The 27826-nt window shown below is 47.2% G+C and overlaps 2 protein-coding genes across 2 annotated transcripts in view; one reads left to right on the top strand and one right to left on the bottom strand.

Annotated features, from left to right (window-relative positions):
* The window catches only part of LOC115328408 (protein ced-11-like), a 68432-nt gene that overhangs the window by 17806 nt on the left and 22800 nt on the right, over window positions 1-27826 (top strand). The window lies entirely within an intron of this gene.
* On the bottom strand, window positions 985-27492 carry LOC115328414 (cytochrome P450 4c3). The gene is made up of 11 exons (XM_029989611.2): window positions 27219-27492; window positions 26392-26504; window positions 26200-26285; window positions 24986-25179; window positions 24108-24177; window positions 23551-23677; window positions 17143-17340; window positions 3909-4082; window positions 3743-3809; window positions 1312-1491; window positions 985-1242 (listed from the first exon to the last, which is right to left on the bottom strand). Exons 1-11 carry the CDS (start codon window positions 27490-27492, stop codon window positions 1067-1069), a joined length of 1659 nt encoding a protein of 552 aa, XP_029845471.2. The 3' UTR covers window positions 985-1066.

Below are 27826 nucleotides of genomic sequence, written 5' to 3'. Positions count from 1 at the left end.
CCTCCGAGTGTGGCAGCAACAGAGTAGAGGCTCTTTGCGTCTATCGCTTAAACACTTTCTAGTCTGCCCCCCCCCCCCCCCCGCCCCCCAAAGAAAAGAATAAAAAAAAAGAATAAAGAATAAAGAAAGACATTTAGAAGATTCTTAATGCGAAACTATACATCGTTTCACCTTATGTTGTACCGCAGCGAAGGCTAGAAGCGCGAGCTCATAGCGTTGGCAGCCGCTCTTTAATCACGAGAGCTTTTGCCGCCGAGATGTGCCCCAGAGCATTGAGCTCGCGCTTGTAGCCTTTCCTGCGGAACATCATAAGGTGAAACAGAGTATACACGTTTGCAAGTCCGGCTTCAGGGCGCTGCCATCTTGCCGGTCTGGGGTGCGCTTGGACCAGTCATAATCCGATTACGAAGCCTTGCTAAGGCGTCGTAATCGGATTATGGCCGCTCCCGAGAGCGCACCCCACTGAGAAAGATGGCGGCGCCCTGAGACCGGACTTGCAAACGTGTATAGAGCGCAGCTCTTAAAGAGGAGGGGGGGAGGGTATACTTCTCCTCCACCTCCGCACCCTCCCCCTCCTCCTCTTCTCCTACTCCCTTCCCCCATCTTCCTCCTCCTCCATCTCCCCTTCTCCTCCTCTCTCACTCCTCCTCCTCCCCTCCTCCTTCCCTTCTTTTCTCCTCCTGCCGCTGAATTTGTTCATGGCTGACGTGACACGGAAGTCGTGACGTCATTTTCCCCACTAAATTTAGCGGGGAAACTGAATTGTTGCTGAGGTCACGTGGCGTGAATATCCCCTCTAAATTTAGGTTGCCCCGCTAAATTTAGTGGTAAAACTGTCGTCGCATGGCTCCAACACAAATTCAGCTTCCCCGCTAAATTTCGCAGTAAAAATGTGACGTCCCATAATGCAATGCACGCAGTTAAGCCGACACCGCTCAACCCGGAAATGGTCGCCTAAGAGCTGCACTCTAAAAAGGATTTTTTTTTGGTTAATATTAACAGTGTGACACTGAGCTACATAAAGCATCAACCGTGATCATGATTTTGTTTGCCCACTGATAGCCATTCAAATCCTTTTCGGAGACGACCTGGGGATGAACTTAATTCGGAGGCCATTTTTAGGCCTGAGAACCATTTCGGCGACTAAACAGACTTGATCTCTCTGGTCAAGGGATTGAAGCTTGTATCGCCGCAAAATGTTGGCAATGACTATTTTCTCCTCTGACATCGCAAACCTCTGACCTGTGAATAAAACAGAAAATTATTTTGAGAAGTGTTCGCTCATGACGCGGAACAGAGTAACGACCTTACCGATGCAGTTTCGGGGACCTGCCGAGAAAGGGACGTAGGCGAAAGGATGCCTTCCCTTCGAATTCTCGGGAAGAAACCTGTCTGGGCAAAACTCTTCAGGCTTTGGGAATACTTTGGGATCCCGATGCAAAAAGTAGTTCGACACTTGAACTACTGTTCCTTTGGGGAGCGTCGTGCCACCTTTTGAGAATTGAAAGCGTTTTACAAATTAGTACACAGGTTCAACGTACTCCAAAATGCAGTATCGACTTAAAGAACCCGGCGGAATCAAACACAGACTTTAAGACTCGCGACTTTAGTCACACGGTGGTGAAAATCTTGTAATTTAACTTTACAAAGACGAACATCTCATGTCCGCACTTTTTAACAAACTGTTCATACTACGTTGTTTATAAAAAAAATACTTCAGATGTAGTTCAAGCGCTTACTTTATCGCCCTATGTGCTAACTGTCTTACCTAAAACTAAAAAGAAAAGAATCATGCAGCCTTTATTTAGACGCTGTAAGTTTTTAATATTTCTAGGGTAAAAAAAAAGGCAATTTATTCGGCAGTGGCACTTGATGTAGTTGTGTATTATCACTGCCGCATTTTTTAGCATTCCTTTGGTCGTCTATATTTTGCAAATGAGGAAATAGCATTTTATAGCTCCAATGCTGGAGATGCTCATGAAGCCTATTGAGAAGCAAACTGCAACAGCCATTTGAAACCCAAAAGATCTGCTTATGACGAGATGTTTGTCAGCAGTGACACCGTTATGAAAAGGGTAATTGCTCAAATACAGTAATTGAATTACTGTAATTTAGTTACTTTCTTTTTAATTGTTAATTGTAAGTAATTACTTTTGGCTAAAAGGAATTGTAATTGTAATATAATTACTTTCTAGGATCAGTAATTGCAGAATTTCAGGCACAATTAAAATTACTTTCGCGAGACTTTGCGGCGCCGACGGAACCTCTCTGAAAGCCTCAGCGGTCGCGCAAGCGGCCTAGCGCTCGGTGACACACTCGCACACATAGACAACCACATACACGCACGCAAGATAGAAATAGCGTCGCACTGTTTGTTGATTTGTTGCTTACACTACGGGCTGAGAGACAATCCGCTTTGGAGTCTACCTCAACGGCGCCATGTGGCGCCGTCTGCGGTGCAAGCAGAAAACAATAGTCTAAACATGCCAAAATATCGAAAGAAACAAAATCTAGCTTCGGCTTTCAGCCGAGGTTGGCAATTTTAATTGTCTATGAAGTTATGTGTATTTGTTTTGCCAGTTTTTTTTTAACACTCCTCTTCCAGTACTGTCCCATTTTTTTTGTATTTTCAAGTTTATTTGCTGTTGGTTTGACTTCGGATTTATTTACACAAGCATATTGAAGACTGTCCCCGAGCTGTGAATATTGTCACCATTGATTCGGGAGCCCCGATTCGGTTCTTATATATTATTCTGAGCCATTATAATTTCGACTCAATGTAAACAATTGCCAATAACATGGAACGTTTGTACATTAATGTGGTCATATTAGCACGTGTGGAATGTAGTTTTACATTAACACTTCAAATATTCAGATACGACTAATTTTTTGCATTTTTATTTGGCTGGATAATAGAAGTGTGTCAACCCAATTTTACTTTAGCGATCTGGCGTCTTCGAGTAAATAAACTTTAATTATTTATTGAAAATATCATAATGTAGGACTTTGTTACTCCAAACTGTCAAGTTTTATCATTAATTTAACAAAATTCACAAAAGGAAAGTACAATACGTAACACTCATAGAAGGATGCTTAAGCCTCCTAAAACATCGGGACGAGGAATGAACAAATACACTGCATTGTAAACAACTCGTTTAAAGCTATACGGCCCAAGTAGGGCCGCTGTGAAAAATGAGTAATTACGAAGTAATTGCATTACTTCTTAAAAGTAATTTGTAATTGTAATGAATTACTTTCCACATAGTAATAATTAATTGTAGCTAAACTACTTTTGGTGCGAAGTAATTGTAATTGTAATTAAATTACATTTTGTAAGTAATTTACCCGAGTATATGAACAGACTTCAAAGCGCCCAAGATAGTTTAGAGGACGAACGCTTCAAACATGGCAGGCGTTTCGTTAGACTTTTCGAGCTAGACATCTGGAAACCTTGTTCGAGAAGACCACAAAGAGGCTGCCAGGGTTGAAATGTTATTCTTTTAGAGCGGAGCTGTTAAGGGCTAGTTTCCCCAGGATCATGTCTCCCGCAAAAAATGAAGACTCCGAACTCTGGACACCTGCCGCCATCTATGAGCGACGGCAACAAGCCCCATACCTGGTTGCCGCTGTCGCTCATAGATGGCGGCAGCCTTTCCACTCTGTTTTTTTTCCCCTCTGAACTACCTCGAACGTTGCCTGTTTACTAGGGGCAGTATTGCTTGAATATCATGTGGTAACTCACCGAGTTCAAAAGGTTCCTCACAAAGCCTTGAGTAGAATGGCACAGAAGGGTAGATTCGTTGTGACTCCTAAGTATACAAAAAAATAAACTTTTATGCACACTTCATGGCACTTAGAGGACTATGATCACGGACCAGGAGTTTGGTTGAAACGAAAAGATCAGTAACCTTTATCACGCATTCCAGATAGCGCATCTCTTTCATGTCTTCGTGGTTGACGTGCCGCTCTGTGTCGTCCCCGAAGATGGAATCCAGTTCGTCGTGTATTTTCTGCTGCGCCTCAGGGCTGTGGCCTATCAGAAACAGCGCCCAGCTTATGCCCATGGCGGTTGTGTCGTGACCCTGAAAGCGAACGTAGAATGAACCAAATTTGCTGCAGTCATGTTTGACGTCGTGATGTTTTCCTTCGTCCGGATTTGAGGAACATGCCTGCTCGGAGTCGTCAGAAAGGGAACGTGTAAATAATGCTGTCAGTGTTTTAAAACGACTTAATATAACTTGCATCAAACGTCTGCATCCACCCTCCAAACAATGGCACAAGCTACGTACAAAAGAGCAAGGTTGAACCATTGGTTGAACCGACGGCGTCTACTAGAGAGAGTCCTCGAAAGCTGGATATTTATGCGAAGGAAGAGTCACGGCCGAACGCCAGACACGTCTTGCACGTGACATCATCGGATCCTTGTTGCTCTTGCGAAGAAAGACGAATTTGATGGTGAAAGATTGCAAAGTGCATGGTGTTAAAGGTGTATGCTCAGAAGCAAGATCATCACAGTGGTCGCTAATGTAACATCAGTTCAAGCCACGAATCGTTATTGCCTCGCAGGCCCGTCGGGGTGAAAAACACAAGGTACCTAACCGGATTCTTGAAATGAAAGCCCGTACACACCGCAAGCTTAGCAGATTTTTTTGTTTTTAAGTTAGTGATCATCGAAGCGGCTGAGGCAAAAACTGACGTTTCTTTCAGCTGTCGGGGATCGCATGTTTTACCGCACAACATTTTGTCACATCTCACACTGCTGAACCAGAACTCTTCTATGACGCTCTCAGAATAAATTTATTACGCTTAATGAATCAGAAAATTTTATATTGCATTTTGGCATATTAAAAAAAATGAACAATCTACCTCTGATGTTTTGTGGCAAACATTGCCAAGTTCTTGCGGTGTAACCTATTTAAGATTCTTTAAGAATCTTGATATCACAAGAGAGCTCAAACTTAGCTATTTTTATTGCACACGAATTTAATATAATATGTTCTAAGTTCCGTTGGATATTCCTCGGAATAAAAATAGCGCGAAAAGACGAGGACCAGACAATGAAGTAACACGGACACAGCGCTGACTTACAATTGAGTTTATTGATCGCAAAATCGCAACATATACTTGCGTTGTCACAAACAAAAAAGAAGAAGGAATTCAGCCCACGTGATACATCACCAATAAAAGATTAAAAAAAAATGCGCCATGACACAGCCATGACCTCGCAGATTCTGGATTTCCCTTACACGTGTTAACAACGGTCGTCGAGTCTTTGCTGAAAGATATCAAGAGCAGGCCTATGACAAGTGAAGAAGAGGCCAACAACAGAAAAAGAAGGGAAAGAAGAAAGTTTGTAGTCCTTCCCTACATACACGGCTTGGCCCACAACCTAATACGCATTGCGGGCAGGTGTGTCGTCAACTTTTTATTCTCTGCTTCGGACAAGTTGTCAAGGTTGTGCAGAGCTGTTAACCCCTCTTCGAGGGAGGCCATGGCTTGCAGTACGAGGCATCGAGATTGCTTCGTCTCGTGTTCTGAGGGGGTGGTTTATTCTATCCCTCTGACGTGTGGCAAGCGCTACGTTGCCCAGACGGGCCTCTGTCTCAATGACAGGTTAAGACAGCACGCTTACAGTGTCTCCACTACCGCGTCTGGTCATCTGGGCATTCATTGCCTCGACTGTGGTTGCCGACCAGACTTCCAACGGTGTGAGATCGTTAAGCGTCATAGGGACCAGCTTACTCGTGAAATTCTGGATGCTGTTGAGATAGCGAGGTTGGGTCCAGCATGTGTAAGCAGTCCTTCTGTGGCCCTACCAGGCAAAGAGATGAATTTTCTAGTTCCCCGACTTGCTCGTTTTTTTAACACGTACTCTGTACGGCTGTGTCATGGCGCATTTTTATATTTCTTTTATTGGTGATGTATCACGTGGGCTGAATTCTTTCTCCTCTTTTGTTCGTGACAGCGCAGGTATTTGTTGAGATTTTGCGATGAATAAACTCAGTTGTAAGTCAGCGCTGCGTCCGTGTTACTTCTTTGCCTGGTCCTCGTCTTTTTGCGCTGTTTTAATTCCGAAGTATGTACCAACTCGCCCAAGCCTCAAGTTTAGCTCCGTTATATACTTTTAAGTATACGAATGTCTTGAGAACCTCAGAAATTCTACTGAAATATTAAGGTGGGCCTAGTTGGTTCAACATACTGAAATTATAAAGCGCAACGGACAGACAGGGACATGAAGTAGAGAGGAATAGCGCTGTCCTGTCGACTTAATGACCGTGTTTGTCCCTTGCGCTTTATAATTTTAGTATACTTAAGAAATTCAAAATCGATTCTTTCAAAAAACCCAATTTTTGAATCACCTTGTTTTTTTTATTAGTAGCAAGGTATGATAGTGATAATAAATTAGTATGTTTATATGACAAGAAATATAGCTTGAATCTCGTTAAATATTATCCGTAAAAGGTCAAGCCTTGTCGTGGAGTAAACAATATTGACTGCGCAACAAAGCTTGCCGTCTATTTCGTCAAAACAAAAAATTTGACCCAAAACCGTGCCTGAATTGAGATGAAAACATCCATATGGGTATTTTCATCTTAACTTAGACACGGTTTTAGAGTCGAATTTGTAATTTTGATAAAAAAAAAAATGTTTTGGCAGCGTTTCTTAAAATGAAAAGGAGCGTAAACGGCAAGCTTGGTGCATTTGTTTTTTGTTTTCATGTTATTGGCCATTGAAGAAGCCGAAGCGAAAACTGACGTTTCTTCAGACTGTCGGAGATGGCAGGTTTGACCACTAGCTATTTTGTTTCTCATCAAACTATTGTACTAGGACTCCTTGGTGACAATTTCAAAATAGGTTTCATTGTGCTATTGAAACTAAAAATTAATTTTATACTTTGGAATAAAAAATAAATAAATAATGTCATACTGTTGTTTAATAACTTTTAAAAACGTTTTGGCAATTTTTTAATATTTTCATTTAATATTTAAGATATTTTAATGAACTTGATATTATAAAAAAGCCTAAAGGTAGTTCTTTTTATTCATTATAAATTCAATATTGTATGTAAAAGAAAACATTTGCTACATACATTTGTATTAACGAATGTTTCAAAAATATTGCGAATTCGGGATCGATTCTCTTTAAAACCCGATTTTTGATTTACTTCATTTTTTAGTAGTAGTAAGATATAATAGTAATTTATTATAAAATATAAAAAGGAAACGTATTATACTCTTTGTACGTTCGCAATGAAAGCTTGAATCTCGTGAAATATCCGTTGTGAATGCTCCTTCGCATGGGTGATGTTATGGCCATTACTGTCGCATGGATATGATTAATCTTCTAATATTAATACTCGCTTTAACACTCAGCGTATAAATGATGTTAACTGTGCATAATGCGGAGTAAAAATTGCCGTTTTGTAAGTTTGCTTGCGATACACCTAAACTCTCTGCCTAATTCGTGGCGCATTTCCTTCGAAGTAGACACCGCTTCTACTCAGTCTTTCATCTCCAGCTCCGAGTTACAGATGGTATAAGTTAGACAGCCACCTAGTAGATCACGCCATCAAACCTGCGCCGGTCTACCTGCCGTCAGTGAATCCAGCGGACTTCAAAGGGCTCTTTGGGAAACGGCAAAACCGGATTATCGCAAAACGGGGCATTTGAGGGCAACTCTGACGTCGGCGCTCCTCCTTTCCCCTTTCTCCTTCTTCTGTGCACCCTACACTCTAAAAAGCGCCCGTGCGTCTGCTTTCCCGCACAACACTCGCAGAGCCAATCACCGCAACTTACAAAGGTAGCTCAGCGAATGACGATGCCGAAACATATGACTAGACCGAAAAACGCAGTCTGAGTTGTGACATTAAGCAATGCAAAACGTCACACTTGCATTGCTTAATGTCACAACTCAGACTGCGTTTTTTGGTCTAAACATACGTTTCAGCATTGCCATTCGCTGAGTTACCTCCGTAAAATGTGGTGATCGGCTCTCCGAGTGTAGTGCGGGAAAGCCGACACATGGGCTTTTTCTAGAGTGTATCTGACATGTTCCACATAAAAGGGGATAGTGGGGATCTATTCGGTTCCCGTCTGGCTCGAGCACTCTCGAAGTGTTGGTGCTTATCTCCGTTCTAAGCTTGGCGTATACTTGGAAAGTGCCATCTGTCGTTTCCAGAAAGCCAGGCGCTTTCGTTTGCTCTATGGCTTGAACGTTCAGTGAAGACCGGCAAGCGTGCGCCGATTATTCAACAAGGTTCCACCGGCCGAGGACGCCGAGGACGTAAATCCCAATGATGTCGCGTTCAAGAACTGCTACACAATGTTCTGCAGTCAAATCGAAGAACATCAGTGAGGACAGAAAACATCGTCATCAGGCTCATCGTCACCACCTCCACCAAGTGAAGCGGCAGGAGCGTACTTAGGACTGTGAAGGCGGTCCGAATTTGAGAAGCAGGTGGAGGAGCTCAGGCAGGAGGAAGCGTGGAAGGCAGGGCTAGAAGAGAGGAAAAGGGAGCGTGAGGATAGAGTGGAGCGTCTCATCGGAGTAGTTAAGGAAGCGAAGGGGAAGAGCGAGGAAGGAGAAATAATTATGGCAGAATTGGAGGATATTCTCAGAGTAGAGATCGAGAATAGGGTCGACCTAGAAGCGCAGTGGGAAGAGATGAAGAGGCAGTCGACAGCAAGGGTAGTGCCAGATGTGCAAAGGGCTAGAGAGCAGGGAGTGAGCAGTGCAGACACGAAGGAGGTTTCTAGGGCCTATAGGGAAGCAGCGCGAAAGGAGAAGGAAATTGGTGGATTGATAGAACCTAACCTCGTACCGGTGGTAAATCGAGGGGGTAGTAGCGTAGTGCCAGGAGAGGGAGGGCAGTTGTCGGCATTTAGGAGAGTTCTAGTAGCGGGAGCCTCCAACTTAGAAAAATGGATAGTTGGGCGAGTTGGTGGGAATTCATCGGAAACAACGCGAAAAACAGACGAGGACGAAGAGGTCCCGCGTGTTTCTCCTTTGTCCTTGTCTCTTTTTAGAGCGCAGCTCTTAGGCGCCCGTTTCCGGCTTAAGCGGCGTCGGCGTCGCCGTCGCCGTCGCCGTCGGCGTAACCGCGCGTAACCCTCGCAACCCTCGTGAGGGTTACGAGGGTTACAGGGGTTACTCTCACGAGGGTTACGAGGGTTCCTCTCGCGAGGGCTACGAGGGTAACCCTCGTGATCCTCGTGAGGGTAGCAACCCTCGTAACCCTCGTAACCCTCACGAGGGTTACGAGGGTTACTCTTACGAGAGTTACGAGGGTTACCCTCACGAGGGTCACGAGGGTTATGAGAGTTACCCTCACGAGGGTCACGAGGACTATGAGTTACCCTCACGAGTGTCACGAGGGTTACCCTCCCAAGGATTACTAGGGTTATGAGAGTTACCCTCACGTGAGAGTAACCCTCGTAACCCACATGAGGGTAACGAGGGTTACTCTCATGAGGGTTACGAGGGTTACCCTCACAACGGTTACTAGGGTTACGAGAGTTACCCCCACAAGGGTGTGAGAATCGGCCCCGCCATCACCGTGAGTGGACGCGGGAACAGGACCGAGCTTCATTTTCCTTCCATTGCGTGTTGGCGTTTGCACGTGTGCCCCTGTGTGTGGGTGAACTGGCGACGCTCGTGCGAGCTAGGGCAGGGGACGCTTTGAGAAGGAAGAAGACAAGGAGAGCACATGCGGTAACCTTTTGCAGGACATTCGAAAATTAGCTTCACTTGTAAATAGACGTGTTTTTTTTCTCCCCCTACCCGCGGAGTCCTGTCTGGTTTATTCTTCAGTCAGCGACCATCAGCTGCCTGCGTCGTCGGGTTCCGGCGCAATCTCCAAGAAAGAACATCTTTACTGGCGCAGTCGACAGGATTGCGTCAGCGGACCCCGGCGGCGTGATCTTCACAACGGAATCGGCGGACAGCGACTTGACGCGGCATTGGTGGAGCCTTCTAAAGAGAAGACTGGACCACCGGGTTCCGTGAAGATTGGACCACCGAGCTACTTCGTGGTGGCAGAGCTACCTCTCACCGGATGCCGTCCCACTCCAGCGAGGAACGCTTGAGTCTACAGCTCGGACATCATTTTCGTGCCTGACTATTCTGAGCAGCGGCCTCCGTCTGTGATCCAGCGGCAGTCGTTGACCTTACGGTAAGGTGATTCTTTGACGTGTGCCCGCCATGGATACAGACAGTGCAGAGCGGCGGAGGCCGGTTCTAATGCCCGAGCAGAATAGGGGTCGGAACAGGGATGTTGACGGGCCAGGTGAATCGTCACCTTCGAGTGGATTAGGGGCAAACTCGCAGACACAAGGGGAGGGGAACGGAGGATTCCGATCAGACAGCTTAACTGAAAAGGAGATAGAACTAGTGAGGGAGAAAGAACGGCTAATACGTCTCGAGCTAGAGCTAGAACATCTACGCTCAGGGAACCGAACGCGAGCCAGTGGAGGCGGCATGGAGTTCAACCTCCGAGATGAAGTTTTAAGTTTTTCCAGATTGATGAAAGGAGTATTGACTTCTATGCCATCGTCCGAAATATTAGTGCCGAGCTGGTTTGGCGGTGTAGAACACGTCTTCGAGACGTATGCAGTCCCTGAGCGGCTGAGAGGATCCCTGGTGCGACCCTATTTCACGGAGCGCATGCGTGCTCTGGTGAATAGGCTGCCCGTGGGGGAGGCAAGTGAATATAAGGCAGTAAAAGAGCGGGTTCTATTAGAGCTCCGATTGTCGCCGGCAGAGTACAGGAGGCTCTTCCTTAAAGCCACCAGAATGGAAAGACAGTCCTGGACTCAGTTTGCGACTCGGGTTGAGAGCTGCTTCGAATATTATGCTAGAAGCCGCGGGATTGAATCTCTTGAGGACTTAATCGCACTGATGGTGTCCGATCGCATCAGGGACTCCTTGCCCGCCGACATGCAGGCATATGTAACCCTCAACGAGGTGGGTGACTGGTTGAAACCCTTGGAGGTGGCGGTACTGGCTGACCGTTTCGACGAGGGTGAGCGATGTAAAAAGCGAGATCACCAGTCAGGCTCTAAGAGCCGCGCATACGACGCAACAAAGGCCACTTCTCTCGAGGAGAAACACGAAAAACCAAGAAAGGGCATTAAACCTGACAATTCCCGGGTGAAGTGTTTCAACTGCAAAGGAATAGGACACTTTTCTCGTGACTGTCCACGGAAGAAGGCAGATGGCATAAACGTCAATCAGAGCAGTACACGCGCTGAGTTGCGGAGAGTGGAGGTGAATGCGGCCCGAGGATGGTGCAGGCGATTATCGATTCCGGAGCGGAGATTAGCGTTGTGCGTGATGGGGTGGCGCCTGAACTGGAGGGGTCGTCCGGAAGAGTGACACTGACCGGGGCGTTCGGGAACAGCGTGAGCGCCGTTCTGCGCCATATACCGATGACTCTCCCCACAAGCTACGTTAAGTACGTTCCTCGGGAGGTGCCGCTCTTGTGCGCCGTCACTGAAAAATTGGTTAACGGCATAGACATGCTGTTGACGTCCGATGACTACGACAGCCTAAAATTGGCTTGCGGGAGGGTTGACTTGGAACCGATGGTTTGTGAAGCTGAAGACCCGCTTACTCACGAAGGTGGTGAGGTCGCAGAAAACGACTATGGCGCTCAGCTTCGGCTTCTACAAGAACGACCTGCCCGAGGACAAGGTGCGCTTGAGGGCCTTCGTGGACATGGCCCACTCGGTGCTTCATGTGGCGCTGGTGGCCTTCAACAAGGATCGGCTCAAGATGCTGGCCACCACCTTCGATAAAGTCGGGGGCCGCGATTCCGGCATGGTGCTGGCGCGCTACTTTCTACAGGAGTTCATGGAGCGCTACAAACTGGACGTGGCCACCAACCGGTGCGCCCTCATGCGCCTCATCACCGAATGCGAGAAGCTCAAGAAACAGATGTGTGCCAACCCGCACGGCTTGCCGCTCAACGTCGAGTGCTCCAAGGACGACCGGGACGTTGCGGGCAAGGTGAAGCGGGAGATCTTCGAGGCCATGTCCACCGAGCCGCTAGCGCGTGCCCAGCGCACCATGGCGTGGGCGCCGACGGTGGCCGGGCTGTGGCCACCGGACGTGAAGTCGGTGGAGCGGGTCGGGGGCGGCACCCGGGTGCCGGCGGCCAAGAAGCTGTTCCGCAAGGTGTTCCAACGGGAGCCCTCAACGACACTGCACCAGGACGAGGCGGTGGCCCGGAGCAAGGCCCTGCAGTGTGCCAGGCTGTCACCCATCTTAAAGGTGCGGGACTTCGCGGTGGTGGATGCCCAGCCCTACCCCATGGAGCTGTGCTACGACATGGGCAAGGGAGAGGACAGCCAGGCAGAGGTGTACCCCCGCTGGCACCGGCTGCCCTTCATCAAGATGCTCACCTTCTCCCGGAGCAAGCCCTTCAACCTCGAGGCCAGGTACCCGTAGGAGGCGGTGGTGCCCCACCCGGACCTGCAGCTGGGCAGCTTTACGGGGAACAAGGTTGTCTCCGCGGCCGAGGGCGGGGCATCCAAGATTAAGGTGAAAGTGCGTCTCAACCTGCGCGGTATCTTCTCGGTGGTGTCCGCCTCGGCCGTGGACCGCAAGCCCGACGGTCGACAGGCAAGTACTGGGCGTGCAAACGATGGCGACCTAGCGGTGGCGGGGGCGGTGAGTGGCGAAAAGGCACCCCCGACCGAGGGAGGAGACCCCGACAAAGTGGCCGAGGGCGAGCCCGTCAAGAAGGAGGACCGGCCCAGCCCAAAAGAGAAGCAGGCCAAGGCCACGGAGATTCCGGTAAAAGTCCGGGTGCCGCAGCTGAGCGTCTTCGAGATGGACCAGCTTGTGGAGCGCGAGGTCCAAATGGTTCACATGGACCGCATAGAGAAGGAGTGGGTGGACGTCAAGAACGGGGTGGAAGAGTACGTATAAGAGGAGCGGGACCACCTGTCGGACCGCTACCATCGGTTCGTGGTGCCCTTCAAAAAGGAGGCCTCCCTGAGGGCAATCGACGACGCCCGTGGCTGTACGCCGACGGCGAGGAGCTTATCCAAGGGCGTGGTAGAACGTGTTGTGGGACAGCGTAAGAGCATCCTTTAGAAGATTTTATTGACTCAACTAGATATGTTACAGCTCATCGCGAGAAGGGATAACGAAAACACTTCTTCTGTTCCTATTTTTGTTTATTAGTCTTTTATCGGTACCTTACACACGTAACGTTTCCTTTTTCTTTTAAGTCCCTGTTTTGAGTATCAGTATATTATGGGTGTGGACACAAGGCTGGTCATGATAGCATTAGAGCCTTGGCGGGCACAGTAAGAATCACTTTACTAGCGTGTGATTTGCATAATGGGGTAAATTTCTTTTATAGTTCGGATTCTTACGGGTAGAGTCACAAACACTGTGCAAGGTGTGACTGATATGCGTACGCGTCTGAGTTTAGTTATATATTATTTTTGACATTTCGGGTCTAAAAAATATACTTAGTCGGGAGGTGTGAGAATCGGCCCCGCCATCACCGTGAGTGGACGCGGGAACAGGACTGAGCTTCATTTTCCTTCCATTGCGTGTTGGTGTTTGCATGTGTGCCCCTGTGTGTGGGTGAACTGGCGACCCTCGTGCGAGCTAGGGCAGGGGACGCTTTGAGAAGGAAGAAGACAAGGAGAGCACGTGCGGTAACCTTTTGCAGGACATTCGAAAATTAGCTTCACTTGTAAATAGACGTGTTTTTTTTCTCCCCCTACCCGCGGAGTCCTGTCTGGTTTATTCTTCAGTCAGCGACCATCAGCTGCCTGCGTCGTCGGGTTCCGGCGCAATCTCCAAGAAAGAACATCTTTACTAAGGGTCACGAGGGTTACCCTCACAACGGTTACTAGGGTTATGAGAGTTACCCTCACGAGGGTTACCCTCACGATGGTCACGAGGGCTACCCTCACGAGTGTCATGAGGGTTACCCCCCTGAGGTCGCGTGACCCTCCGCTGAGGTCACGTGACCCCCTGATGTCACGTGACCCCTCCCCCCGCCGAGGTCACATGACCTCATGGAGTCACCTATCCCTCAGTACCCTACCATCCTATCCCTCAGTACCCTTCCATCCTCCTCCTCAAGAGCTGCGCTCTAATCCGGCGTTACAGGGAGTTGTAAACGGCTTTCATTTTTTTGCGCTGTTTCCTACGATGAGCGTTCAACGTTGCAAGGATCGTAGAGGGAGTGCTAGGCAAGGTGAAAGAAGACAAAAGTGCGAGTAGAGGCCCAGCTAGGAAAGTACATGGTAGGTGCCATTGCCAAAGCGGAGGATGTATTGTGGGACAACAAGTGGATAAATTTGTCATTCAATGGGCTGTGCAAGGTTACCACTGGAAGAACAAGCTGGTGACAATTTGCACTTGCGTAGCCATCACCACAAATGGAACGCCGAGTTTTGGAATGGTGAGTGATGACATTTGCCATGACTCTGCACACGCTTTCTTTGCACTCTTATTGATCGAAGAACGACTTAAAGAACTGCTGCCCGTGTTTTCTGGTGTAATTTATATTTCCGACGGGGCTCCAAGCCTCTTCAAGTATCGTTTCCAGTTATACGAATTCGAAACTAAGACAAATGTCACCAAGTGGTTCTACTCAGCGTCAGGGCACAAAAAAAGCGCGTGCGAAGGAATGGCTAGTGTTTTCAAGCGGCACGCATCAGTGCATCATTTTTGAGAACAACGTAGTTGAATTCTATAACCGACGCGCGCACCTCTGTTGACAAACTGAGTCATAAAATTTTGGGATAGTGCTTCTCGAGAAACTGTAGCCATGAAATGAAGGGAGTAGTGCTTGTTTCAGTCGCCCGAGAGGAGATAACCCGTTTTCGGTCGTCGAAGAAGGGCCGGGAGAAGGTTAAAGCGTCATAGGGCATTCAATCCTGTCACGTGGGGAGCAAAGCAAATGACCTTGGGGACAATACCGTCCTATTAGAAAGAACTTGTAAAATTCCAGAGTAGCAAGGCACACATGCCGGGACCATAAAGCGGAGAGACAAGCATGTTTCAACAATAAATTCACTTCGCCCCTCTGCAGCCGTCTAACTGCCTCTCGGCAGTGAAACGGCTGCGTTCAAGTCTTCAATGGTGAATTGCCTGAATTTTGACCTGTGCGAACGTTAACTCAGTATTGCAGTGAACTAGTATCTAAAAACGTGCTTCCTTTTAATAATCTGCTGTCAATATTTGTTTGTGTTTCTGACTGTTATATTACTCACCTTTTCGTGTTAGAGAGAAGTGCCAGTCCTGTGCTGTGTACCGCTTGAGTTCTATTCCATGTGTGGTCTGTTAAAAACGCCCTTGAACATGATCTTAGAGAACCCTAAGAGGTTGGATGCGGACAGTAAACATGTTTTTTATCGATGAAACCAAAGTGTTTCGAAAACATTCCGAAACAGTTGTACAATTCTGTGGTATTTCTACGATTTGTCAAGCTTTTCAATTTACTTGCTAAGGATTCAACGTCTTTATTTGGGGCAGGACAATATTAACTGTATTTTTTTTGTCAACTTAAAGTAAATATGTCTGCCATAATCGGTTCCAACCGTTGACTTCTTCAACTTGACTGTGTTTTTCTGAAAATTTATATCTACTTTTTTTTTTTTTTACTTTTGAGATTTTTGTGTTTTTGACCAGGTGTGTGCGAAAAATTTGGCGTTACATTAGGTACGTTATGTGAAACATTTTTGAAATGTGTTTTATACACTGAATAAGTAATATTTCTTCGATTCACTGGTAACGAATCGAGCATAAGTTCTTAACGTCGAGCTTGGTTACTAAATGTACTTACATGTAGAGAAAATTCAAGACATTGATCGTCTAAACGGCAGTCCCCAGAGTGTAAATACTTACTTGGTAACTTTAAGTGTTAGTAACTGTCATAAAGTGTGACTTACAAAAATATTTGTGTTACCTATAATAGGTGTGTTTTACTGTCACTGCTTCCTGCAGGGTTATGCGTAATTTTACTCTTTGATGTGTCCTTTTATTTGTCGTGCATTTTATGCATTGTATTTTTTTTGTGTTTTTACATATTGTAGTATTGAATCAACCTGATATTTAAAAAATTTGTTTCGCAATACTTATTATTCCAGTCCTATTTATGATTAAATTTGATTTCAATATTATTATTAGGCCATTAATTCTATTAATTCCACAATATTGACCATAATAGCACCCATGCGATGGCGCGTCCACAACGCACATTTTACGAGATTCAAGCTTTAATTTCGGACATACGAACAATATACTACACTTTCTATTTATGTTTTATAATAAACCACTATCATACCTTACTCCTACTAAGAAATTAAGAAAATTAGAAATTGTGTTCTTGAAAAATCGATCCCAAATTCGCAAGATTTTAGAAACATTGGTTAATTCAAATGTAAGTAACAAACAATTAATTTAACATACAATATTGAATTTACAATGAATGAAAAGGACTAAGTTTAGGCTTTCTTATGATATCAAGTTAATTAAAATATCTTAAGTAGGTAACGTAGTAAAAGATTGCCAAACGTTGCCAAAAATGGTTAAAGAGACACCATTCGAAATTTAAAAAAAAAAGTATTCCAAAATATAAAAAAAAACTTGTTTCAATAGCATAACAAAAACTACTTTGAAATTGTCGCTAAGACGCCTGGTGCAATAGTTTTATAAGTGACAAAACAGCGAGTGGTCAAACATGTTATCTCTGACAGGTGAATGAAACGTCAGTTTTCGCCTCAGCCGCTTCAATGGCCAATAACTTAAAAAAAAAAAAAAAATCGCCAGGTTGGCCGTTTACACTTCTGCCAAAACATTAATTTTTTTAGTCAAAATAAAAGTTTGATTATAAAACCGCGCTTGAGTTGAAATGAAAACACCCATATGCTCCTTCCTATACACAGCGCCGTTGGTTGCCTTAAGATTGTTATTTCAAACTTCAATGAAATACCGAAAAATCCGGAACGAGCGCCTACCTCCCAACATTGACCACCTTAAAATAATTCCCTTTTATACACCATAGGCGCGTAGTCATTTTAGACATTGCCGTAGATATTACGTAGAATCCCTGTTCGCCAAAGCCCACCCCACACGTTATTTCGAGACGAAAGGCATGTCACGACAACTTGCCTCAAACATGAATGTGTCCACCTCTTCCCGCATGTCTTCCTCCGTGATGTTTTTAGGGTCTTTAAAGTGTTCAAGGAGGAGTAAGTCGAGGAAAGGCCTTTTCTCTTTCTTGTGATTAGACTCATTCTCATTCTCGTTGCCAAGAATGGAGCCGGTGTCGATGGTGGCCATCATGTCTTTTTTTCGTTCTGCAATCACCTGTAATAACAACGCGGGACTTCGATGAAGCTAAAAATCTACAATGTGGCGGGTGGTTATACTCCCGCACTGAATAAAGAGACATGATTATCTGGAGGAGAACTATAAGGAATGCACCATCTCTAATTTAACAATCAATCAACAACTGAAAGTAAAAGTATCCCCTGCGGCAAACGTGTTGCGTTAATATCGAGAATTTATTTTGGTCTCGTCATCGCTTAGACTGAGCAGAAGCCGCTCACGGCGAATGCACCCCAGCTTTAATAATTAAGGTAGAAATGATCCCTAATATAAAATGGGTAGTGATATTGTCGCGTGCGCAGCTGGCCAAGTAGGCAGCGCGGCCGTGGCCTAACGGTTACCCTGCTTGCCTGCCACGCGAAGAGCCAGGGCTCGATTCCTGGGAGTGACGTACGTGTCATTTATTTATTCTTACAATTTCGTGTTCTGGTATATTCGAGAATCCTGTTGCTTGTTCGAGGCTCAAATGTTCTACGCCCCGAACCTTCTACGCCGATTGTTCGAGAATCCCACGCGTGTACATAAGGGACTCCGCGTGCCGAGGCGCGGTCAGTCTCGCCCCAGCGTTCGATCCTGCAGTTACGCCGACTTTGGCGCCGGCGACGTTGTTCTTATGCTCTGTTTCCGTTTTGATTTTGGGCACAAGTTCGCTCCAAAAAACGTTTCAGTTTCTTCAGTTACTCTTTGTTTCGTCACCATCATTCGTGACATTTTGGTGGAGGTGCGGGGTAACGCATGTCCGTGCAGCGCACCCCTCCGAAGGCCTGCGGTGCAAGTCCGAACCCAAGCCCCCGTGGATCCAACGAAGACCACACCGAGACCCGATCAAGTCGCGGCAACCAAGGCCTATCCCCGGAACTTGGACCCTTGCCACTCAAGTTCGAGCAGTCAAAGAGACCGACGATGGACAACCAGTCGTCGCAGACCCCGGCCGCTGCCGCCGTCGTATGCCTTCCCGTCGCTCCCCGGACTCCGACGCTTTTCCACGGGGAGGTCCACTAGGACATTGAAGACTGGCTTCAACACTATGAACGTGTGTCCCGCCATAACTGATGGACAGCTGACCAGTGCTTGCAGAACATCTACTTCTCGCTGAAGGGACTGCAAGGTACTGGCTGGAGAACCACGAGACTTTAACTTCGTGCGAGGTATGTAAGCTAGAACTGAAGAAGACGTTTGCCAGCCAATACAGACGCGAGAGGGTTGAAGACATCCTTCGAACAAGGGCCCAAGGCCCAAATGAGAGCATCACCAGTTTCGTCGTGGATGTTCTTCGCCTGAGCGCCCTCGCCGACCCTCATGCTACCGAGGAGAAGAAGCTGCGCCACCTGATGAGGGGTGTGAAGAGCGAGATATTCGGTGGTCTTATCCGCAATCCCCCGACAACAGTCGACGAGTTCGTCACGGAGGCGACAAATATGGAACGGGCCCTAATATCACGCGCCAAACACTACCAGCGACACCCTGGCGTAACTACTCTGGCGACTTCCAGATCCGACCTTGGTACCGACCTCGCCGGCATCTGTGACATCATCCGTGAAGTCGTCCGGGAAGAACTCCGCAAGGTGTGCCCCGCTGCGGATCGCCCGTCCTCACTTTCGCTCGTCGAGGTCGTTCGAGAGGAGGTTCACCGAGCCTTCTAACCTGAATTTTCAATAGACACGACGACGCCAGAGGAACCGACCCTGAGCTACGCCGCCATGGCCCGACGACCACCGTGAGCCAACCGCCAGGCCACGGTGCCACCCCGACGAGACCCTCCGATGCCGCAGTGTCTTCGACGCCAGGAAAGACAAGTCCAGGACGTCCGCCCGGAGCGACCCTCGCCGAGGAAGATTGACGTGTGGAGAATGGCCGATCGACGCCCGTTGTGCTACCACTGCGGGGAAGCCGACCATATCCACCGCCGTTGTCCCTACCAGATGCGTGGGTTCCACCAGAACGACCCACGGCTGAGGTATGGCGAACGCCCTCGCAACATCGAGGAGTACTTCCGACGCTCGCCTCCCTCAGCGCCGTCTCTCCGCCGTGAATCCCGCTAACCATCGCCACGATGTTCAGCGTCTCCAGCGCCCCGACCTCGCCGAAAGAGCCTGTCTCCCCTGTGTCGCCGGGAAAACTAAGTGCGGCAACGCCTGGAAGTGGCGTTGCCGAAGACGACCGAAGTAAGGAGCCTCCAAAAACGACGAAGCGCTCCCACTCTCCCGACGCTGCGCATCGCAGCGACGCCCCTGCTTCGGTGTCCAACAACCTAAACGTTATTATCGACGGCCACGACGCATCGGCACTCGTGGACGCCGGAGCAGACTACTCAGTCTTGGCTGACAAGGAAACAGTGCACCCTCAAAATAAGCACTCTAGAGCTTTCATGCACACAAAAGAAAGAGTCACTTACACAGCGCTGACTGACAACTCTAGGTTATATTTACAATTTTTGTTTTCGTCTTTTTTTGTGGACTAGGGTTTCTATGGCAAAAAATTGCCCTTGTCTTCTTCCTTCTTCCCGTGTTTTTGTAATAGGAAGCTAAACCGTAAAATTATTGTACGGCTAAGTACTCCCATTCTTTTTTGGATAACATTATGGAAGGAGTGCTGACACATCTTTCCTCTTGTCTGGCAATGTTCTCTGCTTCCACGATTTCTCTTGTTAGATTGTCGTGGTTCCGCCTAACACTGTGCATTTCTCCAGCTGCGCTGAGCAGCCACAGTTTCGGCAGTGAATTCCCAGGTGTCCGGAGTTTTTGTTGGTGATAGTCCAGTTGTGCTTCTCTGAACTTCAGGACGGCTGCACTAGGGACCTCGTGACGAAGTTCCGAAATGAAACGCAACACGTCACGGAAAGTGCAGCCGTGGGCCACGTCGAGAAACTCCGAAACTCCGCCGAAATCGCCGCGATCACTGAAAAATCCTCGCCACCGCAGCAAGACAGTACGTCACCAGCGCAGCTCGACATTGACCCCGAGCTTCCGGGCCCGAAACGACGGCAGCTGATTAACCTCCTCGCCGAATACCGCGACTGGTTTGCGACGTCGCCGAAAGTGCGCCATACCGCCGTTGCAAAGCACCGCATCGTTACCGAGGACGTCGGGCGCCCTGCGCATCGATCGCCGTACAGAGTCTCCGTTAAAGAAAGGGATGTGGTACAGGAGCAAGTTCAAGAGATGCTGAACGACGACATAATTTAACCTTCAAGCAGTCCGTGGGCCTCTCTAGTCGTACTGGTTAAGAAGAAGGGTGGAACGTTTAGGTTCTGCGTGGACTACAGGCAGCTGAACGCGGTGACGAAGAAAGACGTCTATCCACTCCCCCGCATCGACGACACGTTAGACCGGCTGCGCCACTCTCGATACTTTTCATCGATGGACCTGAAGAGCGGATGGACTGTACGAGTTCAGGGTGATGCCCTTCGGACTATGCACGGCGCCAGCAACTTTCTAGCGTGTCATGGACATCGTACTGGCAGGACTGAAGTGGCAGAGCTGTCTCGTCTACCTCACGACGTCGTAGTGTTTCCCGGCGACTTCGACGAGCACTTGCGACGACACCGAGCTGTTCTCCAAGCCATACGGACCGTCGGACCCGAAGCCTCAAGCCGTCAAAGTGTCGGTTCGCCTATGACGAACTGAAGTTCTTAGGTCACGTGGTTAGTAAAGAAGGCGTTCGCCCAGACCCAGAGAAGACTCGCGGCGTCGCGGCATTTCCAGCGCCGACAGACAAGAAGGCCGTGCGAAGGTTCCTTGGACTGTGTGCCTACTATCGGCGCTTCGTTCGAAATTTCGCAAGGATTTCCGCATTGCTCAGAAACCTCACGAAGGACGCCGAGAAGTTCGAATGGGCCAAGGAGCAGCAGCAGACATTTGACGAGCTGAAGCGACGACTCCTCACTCCTCCTGTTCTTGGACATTTTGATCAGCATGCAGAAACCGAGATTCACACGAACGCAAGTAACGCAGGACTTGGCGCGGTACTGGTTCAAGTGCAAGCAGGCACCGAGCGAGTCATCGCCTACGCAAGTCGTACACTGTCCAAGGCGGAGAAAAATTACTCCACGACTGAGAAAGAATGCCTTGCGGTCGCCTGGGCAATTACGAAGTTTCGTCCGTACATGTTCGGAAGCCCGTTCCGCGTAGTCACGGACCACCATTCGCTCTGCTGGCTTGCGAACTTCAAGGACCCGTCAGGACGCCTTGCTCGACGGGGTCTCCGACTACAATAGTTCAACATGACTGTGACAGGCCACAAGCACAGCGACGCCGGCTGCCTGTCCAGAGCCCCCGTCGAAATACCTTCCGGCAGCAGCGACGACGTTGACGACGATTGCTTCCTACTCCTAGGCGCAGTGGACACGGACGACATGGCACGACGTCAACAAGACGATCTTGAGCTGTGCGAACCAATGGGGCACCTAGAAGGGCGCGGGATTACCATGCCACGTGTTTTCTCACGAGCCCTTCCGACCTTCGCCATTCGACGAGGTGTACTCTACAAAGAGAACTTCGGGGACAACACGTCGCCGTGGCTGCTGGTAATCCCGACCGACCTTCGAGAAGAGATCTTTCAAGCCTGCCATGACGACCCGACGTCCGGACGCCTTGGTTACAGTCGGACGCTGGCCCGTATTCGTGAAAATTATTGCTATATAGCCCAAACTCCCCAAAACCGTCCACCTATACACACGATCATGCCACGAGTGCCAGCGGCGCAAGAAACCTCAGGCGAGGCCGGCCGGTCTCTTGCAGCTGAAACTCCGCCAACTGTACCCTTTCAGCCGATCGGAATGGATCTACTTGACCCCTTTCTGCCGTCAACGTCGGGAAACCGCTGGATAATCGTCGCCACAGATTATCGCACGCGATATGCCGAAACGAAAGCCCTTCCTTCAGCGTCTGCTGTGGAGGTCGCTAAGTGTTTCATCGAGTCCATCGTCCCCCGGCACGGCGCTCCTGAAGTTCTGATCTTAAACCGTGGATCATCGTTCATGGCCCAGCTGACACAAGAAATCCTTCGTCTCAGCCACACCAGCCATCGTCGCACCACGGCGTATCACCCGCAGACCATCCTACTGACGGAGAAACTCAACAAGACCACTGCCGACATGATCTTCATGTACGTCGACGTGGAGCACAAGACATGGGGCCAGGTGTTGCCGTACGTCACATTTGCCTACAACACGGCTGTGCAAGAGACTACCGGGGTGACACACTTTCAACTGCTTCATAGTCGCAAAGTAACGACAATGCTGCACGCGATGTTACCCCACGAACCGACTGGCGACGGAAGTGACGACGCCCAGGTGGTCGCCCAACGGGCAGAAGTCCGTCAGCTCGCGCGACTCCGGATTAAAGCCCAACAACGTGTCGACACTGGTCGCTACAACCTTCGTCGTCGGGACGTCCACTTCCAGCCCGGAGACAGGGTGTGGGTCTGGACATCTATTCGCCGCCGTGGTCTCAGCGAGAAACTCCTGAAACGGTATTCCGGACCCTACAAGGTACTTCGTTGACTTGGAAATCTGAACTATGAGGTGATGCCCGAGGGAACAAGAACATCATCACGCCGCCCACCACGACCTTAAGTCGTCCACGTCGTGCGCCTGAAGCCGTACTACGCTCGATAGGACTGTGGACCTTATGTGCTCCAAAGGACTCTTTAGTTTGCCGTTCTTTTTATTTGCTTTTTTTTGTTGTGTGTTGCATCGGGGCGACGCGCTTTTCAAAGGGGGGGAGTAATGTGCAGCTGGCCAAGTTGGCAGCGCGGCCGTGGCTTATCGGTTATCGTGCTTGCCTCCTACGCGAAGAGCCAGGGTTCGCTTCCTAGGAGCGACGTGTCTTTTATTTATTATTGCAATTTCGTGTTCATGTAAATTCGAGAATCCTGTTGCTTGTTCGAGGTTCGAATGTTCTACGCGCCTGTTCGAGGTTCGAATGATCTACGCGCCGAGCCTTCTACGCCGATTGTTCGAGAATCCCCCGCGTGTACTAAGGGGCTCCGCGTGCCGAGGCGCAATCAGTCTCGCCCGAGCGTTCGATCCTGCTGTTACGCCGACTTCGATGCCCGCGACGCTCTGCTTTTATCCTCTGTTTCATTTTTGGTTTTGGGCACAAGTTCGCCCCATTAAACGTTTCAGTTTCCTCAGGTATTCTTCGTTTCGTCACCATCATTCGCGACAATATAGTTTATGAAACTCACCTTTCTCGTGAATGCGTGCAGTACACCGAGACAGTGATTATACCGTTTTCCCATTGCGGTCATCCTAAAAAGTCCTTCGTAATTTGCAAGCGGCGTTATCATCCTTTCCAAGAACAGCTCACCCAACCTGAAATAGGAGGCATTGTTTGCTATAATTCCCATTGATAGTACTCTCTGTACATGGGAATCAGTTTTCTGGAAGCGTAATACTATCTTTTCCAAAAGTCATCAAAGATGATCACGAAAGATGGGTGGCAAGTTTAGCTGAAGAAGAAATATGAAGGTTACTAGGCGTAGTGAATATCTAGCGAAAGCATGTAAGAAGTTAAAAAAAAAAGAAAAAAAAAAGAGAAAGGCGACATAGACGCCCGAGTCATCACTGTCAACATGTTGGCGCTTTAGCAGCTGTCGCCAGTTCTATCTTATTTCTTCGTCCTGTTTTATAGTTTTGCATGACAATGGTTCACCAGATCGTCTGCCTTATTTCGTAAGATCTAGTCTCCACACCAACCCGGAAGGCTTTTTTTCAAGCATAAAAGTGACACAACACAACGTACTGATTGACAGCTTTCACGTAAGTCGAGTCCTCATTGCTTTGAGCGTTAAGAGATTTTCCCATGATGGTTTCTGAAAAGTGGAAATACATTAGGTACATGTTTATAAGACCTAATAATCAACATATACGGACAGTGCAAACACTATTACTCATATATACTTTCTTGAGAGTGCACCAAGTTGTAGTTTTCATTTTAATTTCACAAAAAAACAGAGGGGCGCAGAAGAACATTACATTTTTTATCGATTTGTACATTTTATAACACACTGCATCCCAAGATCTTCTATACTCATCAAAAATAGAAAATATTGCGTAGCAGCCAATACACGTAATTGACGCTGAACTTTTATGACAGTTAAAACTGTTTATCAGCGGAGCTAGAAACGATCGACAAAAAACGCATGCCAGCAGGAATGACTGTTCCACAACAAAAGTGAGTCTGTTTGTTAAACGAGAGTTTCTAGAAACGAGCGCGGAGTTTGAACGCAGCGACTCTCAGTACTTTGTTTTCATCAACGCCATCGCAATGAAGTGAAGTTAATCCGCATTAATTCAAGCTCCTGAGCCGCTTCGGGAACCTCGCTGAATCTGTTGCGACCTCCCTTTGGGGTCCCAAATAATAGTTCAGGAAACACTGGTCTAACATATTAGCATAAACCAAGAATCGCCATTTTTGCTTTCCTGTGCTTGGATTCAAAGGCTCTTACCAAAACCCACCACTCAGATGGAAAGTGCTGATTTGGCCAACAAAGCGAATGATTATGGCTGATGCCTGCCCAAAGCCTTTCTGAGTAAAACTGATAAAATCACAAATGTCTTCTTCACATTAACTGTGTCGCGCAGTGTGCATCTAAGAAAAAAACCCATCAAAGGTCTTACCACAGACTATGTCCAGGGTGCAGAGTGTAACTTTGGGGACCACGTCAACCCCATTGTGGTCAAGTGACGTCTTTCCCAAGATATCCGCAAGAACCATAGACTGGGTGTTGATTGCAGAAGTGAAATCTTCCAGGATTCGGAAATGAAACGCTGGCGTAAAAAGCCGCCTTCGCGACCTCCACTTCTCTCCTGTACTGCTTGAGAAAAGCAAACATAACATAACATAGTTAATTACCGCTCACATTCTGTGGCAGAATATTGAATGTAGCTGTTTGATGTGCAAGGTATACCATACGTGGAGTTGGTGTATGACGGCAATGGAAGATGTGGAGGTATAACTTAGGTTATAACACTTAAGCTTTAACAGTATGGGCTTCATTCATTGTACGCTGCCCCGCTCCGAGGCATAAAATAATTGAATCGTTTGTACTCAGTCTATATTCAAGAATACATATTACTTATAAAGCAATAAACTGAGCTTATTTTTCGGCGTGCGATTTTATTCTAATCTACTCTTATTCTTAACTAAAAGTCTAATATAGGATATAGACGCTGTCTTGAATAAAGCGCCCGTCAAAAATTAAGTTCACCACCGGGTCATAATCACCAATATTTATTTATATATAAATTATAGCAGCAATTAAACAAACCAAGACTTGCGCATGGACTACTTGGTACTGTGCGAACTTGAAAACAAAGAAGACTTTGACGAGCGTGTTGGGACAGATGTAACAGTAAGAAAGCACAAAACAAACAAGCGTGTACATGTCTGTTTTTGTCCCTCTGTTTGTTTTGTGCTTTCTTACTGTTGAAAACAAACTGCTTGAAAAACAACGACGAAGATGACTAACAAGAATACAAAGAGAGAAGTGCTTAGAATTAATAAATAAAACACGTCGATTTTATCGTATGTGGTTAGCATAATCCTATTACAGTACATTTAATTTTAATCACTTATTCCAGAATAGGACAGTATATATGAAAACTTTCCAAACACATGTTATGAATTAACGTGTATTGTGGTTCAGATCAGAGTTGGTTTCCCAATGCCATCGTTGCATTCAAAGTAGAATCATATGCTACTTTAATGCATGGGCGTCAACTCATAGTTTACTGTGCCAAGAAGACGTGTACTTCTGACGAACGAAAATTAACATTATACAGACGGCATTAACGCGCCCGTAAATGCGAACAAAATGCTACGATTTACACACCTTGTCAGTAAGCCGGTTCCCAGCCAACTTTGAAGAAAGTTGTACACGTGCCCCTTTGTTAATATCTTGTTGCTTCGAAGCAGTTCCTAGGAGAACAAGATACTTTAAATGTCTCTTATTGACGTGAAGATGAAAATAAAGGTTTTTTTATTATCTGGATTGCTTGAATTAGAAGAAGGCTTGGGGTCGTACCTCTACAAAGTCAGCTCTGTAGATTATAACGAGCGGCCTGAGGCCAGCATACACTCTGTGCATCCCGTACCTTTGGAAGCGGGCGTGGAACCCACACAGTGCGCTGAAGACCACTGAAAGTAACCCAAACTAAAGCTTGGATACCATTTGCAGGAGCCGGTCAGTTAATATTTGATAACTACACCGACACCAAGATTGCAATCTTCTGGAAATTACATCACGACAAAGAAGCCTTTGACTCAGCGGCGTTGAGGGCGAATATACGTATGTCACATTCGTGTCAGTAGGCCCGTGTAGAAGCGAGTAACGTTCAAGTTCAGTTGATCGTTTACAAGTGCCACACACAAAAGACTGCCTACGGGCTTATTACATTACTCGCTATTCTATAAATTGAGAAATGAGTTCTTGCGTTTGCTTTCGCATAGAAAATTCAGTGAGTCGATCACTGCAGTCTATAAAAGAGGTTAAGAAAATAACGATGTCCTTACTCTCCGAACCTCTTTCATATATTGCAATGATTGACTCTCAATGTTCCATGTGAAAGCCAGCGCGCGCGCTCATCTCTCAAGGTATAGAATGGGGCATAATATAAGACACACTTAAAGAGTTTTAGTGTGTGGTACTTTTAAATAAATGAATTATAGTAAATAATTAATACTGTCACTGTAAAAATATATATATACATTGCGTGAGCACTAGGAATCCAAATGTGGGCAGGAATTCCGAGCAGATTACCAAAGCCTATTATGGCATTTCATCACATATCTACCACGGCACAGGGAAGCTGGCTGATTCAGGCATACAAGACAATAAAAAGTGATACTTACATGGGCCAAACCCCGCCGGGTTTTCAGGCTGGGAGCATGCTTTGAAAAGTATGTAGTGACTCAGGAATGGCAGCACCTCCTTTCTTCCAGGCAAGTGCTCCAGTTGTTTTAACGTCCTTCGCTGTATCGACCAGGCGACCGAAAGGAAACCCACCAAAAGTAGAGCAAAGGATGCGCACATCCAAACACTCCATTTTAGGGCCAAGCACAACAGACCGAGCACAAGGTCTGTAGGTGACGACTTGGCGAGTTCCTGTAGCGTCCATTCGAACATCCTGTTTGGAAGAAAACGTAGGTACTTATATAGAAAAGAGAAAAAAAAAAAAGAAGACAAGGGTGTATACACACGCTAACCCTGTGACTCTTTGCATACTCATAAAACACACAAAAAAGAAGAAAATGCTGCTAAATGTACGTGCGTGTAGACTGCGGTATTGGCAAATTCTGCGAAATCGACGGCACCTAACGGCTAAAACTGAAAGCTATAGCGGCAGGATTGCTCGCCATCTTTCTCGAGCGAATCAGATATTCGCAGGGCCTGACGGCCTAAAGGCGAAGCCGTGAACGTAGATTCAAAAACACGCGATGAAAGTAGCCATTACTATCTC

Source organism: Ixodes scapularis, unplaced genomic scaffold (assembly GCF_016920785.2).
Source record: "Ixodes scapularis isolate PalLabHiFi unplaced genomic scaffold, ASM1692078v2 PGA_scaffold3__209_contigs__length_174095766, whole genome shotgun sequence".
NCBI lineage: Eukaryota > Metazoa > Arthropoda > Arachnida > Ixodida > Ixodidae > Ixodes > Ixodes scapularis.
This window is presented reverse-complemented; position numbering and strand designations above follow the sequence as displayed.

Coding starts and splice junctions, on each gene's coding strand:
- LOC115328414 (XM_029989611.2), bottom strand. CDS start 27,492: ATGTTCGAATGGACGCTACAGGAACTCGCCAAGTCGTCACCTACAGAC. Junction 23,678..24,107: donor TACGTGAAAGCTGTCAATCA/GTACGTTGTGTT, acceptor CTCCTATTTCAG/GTTGGGTGAGCTGTTCTTGG. Junction 3,810..3,908: donor ATCTGGAATGCGTGATAAAG/GTTACTGATCTT, acceptor TTGTATACTTAG/GAGTCACAACGAATCTACCC.